General features: G+C 50.2%; 1 protein-coding gene across 1 annotated transcript in view; it reads left to right on the forward strand.

Moving 5' to 3' along the window:
- The first annotated feature begins 310 nt into the window (after positions 1-310).
- The window catches only part of LOC108294884 (phospholipase A and acyltransferase 3), a 45217-nt gene continuing 40387 nt past the window's right edge, over positions 311-5140 (forward strand). The window contains exons 1-2 of the mRNA XM_017516892.2: positions 311-442; positions 764-834. Coding sequence (XP_017372381.1) covers positions 820-834 — 15 coding nt within the window. The 5' untranslated portion in view covers positions 311-442; positions 764-819. The remainder of the gene's footprint in view (positions 443-763; positions 835-5140) is intronic.

Raw genomic sequence — 5140 nt, forward strand, 5'->3', positions numbered from 1 at the left:
AAAAAAAAAAAAAAAAAAAAAGAATCAGAAAAGGGGTCTTCTTGCATCTGCTGATTTTTAAATGCGTTTAATTAAAAACCGTCTATAGGCTACGGTGGTACATTTTTAACTCCTTCAGTTTTTAATCTATAAGCCCATTCTTGGGCGAAGGCGGAGGTAAATTGATCATGACCCTGCAGTGTGATGCGTGTGCAAAGGTCGAGTGTCTGCGACTCCTGGATGCTGGGCGCGCAGGGCAGGGGTGAGGCGGGACGAGGCGGTGGCGGGGGAGGAGGGGGCGCGGAAGTCCCGCGGTCCCCGGGGCCGGGTCCGGGCGCTCTGCGAGCCTCTCATTAGCCGGCGGCGCGGGGAGGGGCCAGGTGACCTCACGCTGTCCGGGCCTCAGCGGCCATTAGTCCGGGTCCCATTGCTGGGGCGACCGCGCAGCCTCTGAGTCCGCGAGGTGGGTGGAGCGGGTCTTTCTGGAAGGGTGCTTTGATAAGGCCGGGCGAGGTGCTGCCTGGGATGCTGCTCCTCGTCCGCTAGGAAGAGATGAAATTGGGTGGGGCGGGTGTAGACGAGTCGGCAGAGCAGCCTGCAGGCAGCTGCCGCCTCCTGGGCGCCCGCTGGGCCCCAGCGAGAAAGTTGTAAAAGGGAACCAGGTGGTTGTTCCCGGGGTCCGCGGCGCGCCTCGCACGCTCTCCCGGCCAGAGGCCGCCGTCCCCGGGGTCTGGGGACGCAGTTTCCTGTTAATGACAGTGAATCCCTGCTCCCCCTGCCTCAGACACCTAGGCCGCGAATTCGAGCCTGACCTTGAGGGTCCACACCGCGAGAGAGAAGATGCGTGCGCCCATTGTAAGTGGGTGCGGGGCGGGGTGGGGCGGTGCGGGGCGGGGGTGGTGGGAGCCCCTTGTGAGTTGGGACTCGTCTCGGAGCCTGACTTGTTGCTTCCAGGAGAGGAGGACGTGGGGGCCACACCTTTGTCAGCTGCGGCGCATCGATGTCAGCTGCGGGTCGGCGTGCACATGTTGGTTGGAGTGGTCTCAGGGCGCGTCCTTGTGGGGTCCAGTGTGGGGGCGCCCTGCCTGAAACACGCCCAGCGGAAGGCCGGACCCTCGGGAGGGAGGCGGCCAGGGGGCAGGTCTGTCCGCAGAAGTTCGAAGGGCGTTGCCCTCCGGAGCCACATCCCGACACCGGGACAGGCCTTGGGGGCACGCATCCCATGACCAGCCCTGCCAGCAGACTGTTACGGCTTTTTGCTATGGCTTTTCCTCTCTCCCAACCTCTGGTTGAGACATCCTAACTGTGCTTGGCGACTGCCTCCCTCCCGCCTGGCCGGACAGCAGCAGAGGGATTCCGAGGAAAGGATTTGGAGGTGGACCCACCTTGTGTTGAGCACCTGGCTGTGGGAGCCCGATCAAGTTCAAATCCACTGTTTCCCAGAGTGAAGGCTGTATCACTTAATACTCAGGAAATGCCCAGAACAATACCTAGCACACAGTTTGAGTGCGCAACCATAATTCACTGTTGTTATTATCTCAGTCCAGATAGAGGTCAGGAGTTTGAGACCAGCCTGGCCAATATGGTGAAATCCCGTTTCTACTAAAAATACAAAAAAATTAGCCGGGCGTGGTGGTGAGCAGCTGTACTCCCAGCTGCTCGGGAAGCTAAGGCAGGAGAATCACTTGAACTCAGGACACGGGGGATTGCAGTGAGCTGAGATCACGCCACTGCACTCCAGCCTGGGTAACAGAGTGACCACCCATTTCAAAAAAAAAAAAAAAAAAAAAGGAGTTTTGCCTGGTGTCAGGGTGTATCTAGCATATTTGACACCTGGAGTGGTCACTTTTTTATTTTTTTGTTTTGAGACGGAGTTCCACTCTGTCATCCAGGCTGGAGTGCAGTGGTACAATCTCTGCTTACTGCAATCTTCCCCTTCTGGGTTCAAGGGATTCTCCTGCCTCAGCCTCCTGAGTAGCTAGGCTACAGGCACGCGCCACCACACCCAGCTAATGTTTGTACTTTTAGTAGAGTCGGGGTCTCACCATGTTGGCCAAGCTGATCTTGAACCTCTGACCTTGTGATCCGCCCACCTTGGCCCCCAAAGTGCTGGGATTACAGGCGTGAACCACCGCGCCAGGCCGAGTGGTCACTTTTTAATATCATTCTCCTCTATCTGACATTTTTTTTTTAGCAATAATCATGCAATGAATAGTAATAACGTCCAGAAAGAAACACAGAGAACATTTTCTTTATTGAACCTCATATATGTCATCATGACAGTAAAAAAATTAAAAATGAAAAATAAAGTAAATGTGATAGTGCAAAAGCAGGAAAAAGTAATGGATTAGTAGGTCATGACCACATTAATGTATTTTTGAAAAAAGGAAAAACTTATTATTACATATAGTCTGGTATCAGTGGTGAATAATAACACCACTACAATTTCTGTTTTGGAAACTTCTGACAAGTTGGCCATGACATTGAGTCAAATCGATCTTCTTTGCATATTCATGTTCAGTATTCAGGGGAGCTATATTTACAAGTCCGTCTTTGCTCACAGTTGATTGAAGAACACTTTTTATTAATGTTAATTTCAAAAGCTGCTTTCGTATAAAAGTAGAGAGACAAAGGAAAAGCCTTAAACATTAGGATGAGTTTGGGAGAGATTTATAAAAATCCCATTTCATTATAAATTCCAGACTCTGCAATACCGCCTAGGTCTTTTTTCCTTTAATCAGTTCTAGCAGCTTCAATGTCTCCTTGTTAGAAACATTTTCACTAAGACAGGCTGGGTGCAGTGGTTCATAACTGTAATCCCGGCACTTTGGGAGCCAGAGTGGGAAGATCACCTGAGCCTAGGAGTTTGAAGCTGCCGTGGGTAATACAGCAAGACCCCATCTCTAAAAATGAAGCAACAACAAAATCTTCACCAGACACTACATCATGCATTTTAGTTTTATTTGGCAAAATTCCCCAAGCTCTTCTTCTGCAAAAATCAGAGAAAATGGCTGAGTGATAGTGAACCTTGACATTTATTTAATCCATTGCTTTAGAAATGGTGAAAAATCACCCAGGCTTTCAAACATCATTCTTTCAGTTTCTTTTGGCACTGGGAGACAGGCTGGTTTCTGTTGAAACGCAGGAAAATGCAGGACCAAAGAGACTGGCTACATAAACTGTATCAAATGAGTTCAGATTATTCTGAACCTTTAGGAACTGATTCAGAACTTGTGGCTGAATCTGTGTGTTTCAGGAACGACTGTAACTGCGTGTTTTCTGATTTAACCTCCATGTAGAAGACAAAAGTTTTAAAAGCATAAGAAATAAAAATGTGCTAATTGAAGGCTCACATGTATATGATTAACCCTCAATGATAACTGCAGCCATTAGAATTTAGACCAATAAGACATGTTTTGGGGGAGTGGTATTTTATCACGGACATGGTTTAAAATGGCCAGCCCATGGTAATAATAAAACGCAGACTGACTTTTGGTAGGTTTTATTATTGTTTTGGAATTCCCTTTGGCCAGATATGGTGGCTCATACCTGTAATTCCAGCACTTTGAGAGGCCAAGGTGGGCGATCTGCACCACTGCACTCCAGCCTGGGTGACAGAGCGAGACCCTGCAGAAAAACCCAAACAAAAACAAAAACCCAGAACAAAGCTGTCCTCTACAGAAAACTTGCTCCTGTTTGTCTACAGTGGGGAAGGACAGCTCCTGCCTCCCCTCTATGGGCTTTTTTTTTGGGCCTGACAAATGTTATTGGCTGTTGAAGCAGCTCCCAGGACTCTCCTGGGGCTGGAAGAGGCTGTGTCCACAGTTTCCTGAGCCCTTTAGTTCAGCTTGTGATGCCTCCTGCTGTGATTATTTCTCTCCTCTCTGTGTTCCAAATTTGCTAGAATGAGTGGGTGGGGAGCCTTTCCTTTCCCCTCTCCACCTGCCCCATCCTCACATCTGTGGCTTGTTGAGCAGCTGCTCCCGAGGAAACGAAACTGAAAAGTGAAACTGAGGCTCCATAATATGAGGAAATTGATAAGCCTTCCGTGTTCTGTGAGTCTAGACTCCTTCATGGACTGCTCTGTGATCTAAGTTTGCCTGATGTTCTGATGGATCTCTGTGGAACTAGTTAAGGTGCAAAGGGGAGGGAAGAGAAGAGAGAAGAGGACCCTCCTTAAATAGCAACTGAGGCTTCAGGCCTTGCAGGGTTTCATCCCTATTCAGCCATAGGCTGAGAGGGGCTCGAAGAGGAAGCCGTGCATCCCTCCTGGCCATAAACCTCTGCTGGGGACACTGTAAGTGCCAGGCTGGATGCTGGTGAAGTCGACGGAATCTTGGCCCTTGGAATGCTGGCAGCCTGGCCATGGAAACTGATCACTTCTTTCCACAGGTCAGGCTTAACAATGACAGTAATCCAATAATAGGGCTCTGGCTTGGCTGTGGAGGCAGAGCAGCAACTTGCTTTGCTGAGGCTTCAGGGGACACATTGAGGAGTAGACACATTGAGCCCATCTTGAGGAATGAGTAGGAATCTTCCAGGTGAACAGCAAAAGGGCATTTCAGGCCGAGAGTGCGCAGAGGCAGAGGCCAGTTTTGCCGTGGGAGCACAGTTGTTGAACGTCAGAACCTTGGTGTGAATTACTTGGTGCAGTGGGAAGAACCTCACCTTTAATCAGGCAGATCTGCAGCGGAATTCTGGTGCTGCTTTTCGGAGAGCTGCGAGGCCTTAGGGAAGTTAATTCCCATCTCTGAGCTCAGTTTCTCGATCGGTAATTTGGGGCTCTTCCAAGGATTCAAGGTAACAAGTGAAAACCCCCAGTAGTGCTTGGTGGTAGTGGTGGGGGTGAGTAGAGGGGCCATTCTGACTCACCAGAGCATGAGGTATGCCCTGTAGGAGAATGTGGCCAAAGGCTGGGAGGATGGATGAGTTTTGCTTCTTTTTCCAGGATTCCCATGACCTTTAGGCTACTGAGGCTGGGCCTGGTGCCTGCCAGAGCTGCCACTATCTTTCCCCCACTTGCTAGGAGGACTGGGCACAGGGTGGTAATAAGGGAAAGTGTAACGTGTCAGACCAGCTGCTGTTCATCCTTTCTCTGCCTTCTCTCTGTGCCTGAGACTGGAAATCTGGGCGGCCACTCCTCCTCCCCTCCCCCTCCCCC

Source organism: Cebus imitator, unplaced genomic scaffold, assembly GCF_001604975.1.
Source record: "Cebus imitator isolate Cc_AM_T3 unplaced genomic scaffold, Cebus_imitator-1.0 Scaffold609, whole genome shotgun sequence".
NCBI classification, from domain to species: Eukaryota; Metazoa; Chordata; class Mammalia; order Primates; family Cebidae; genus Cebus; species Cebus imitator.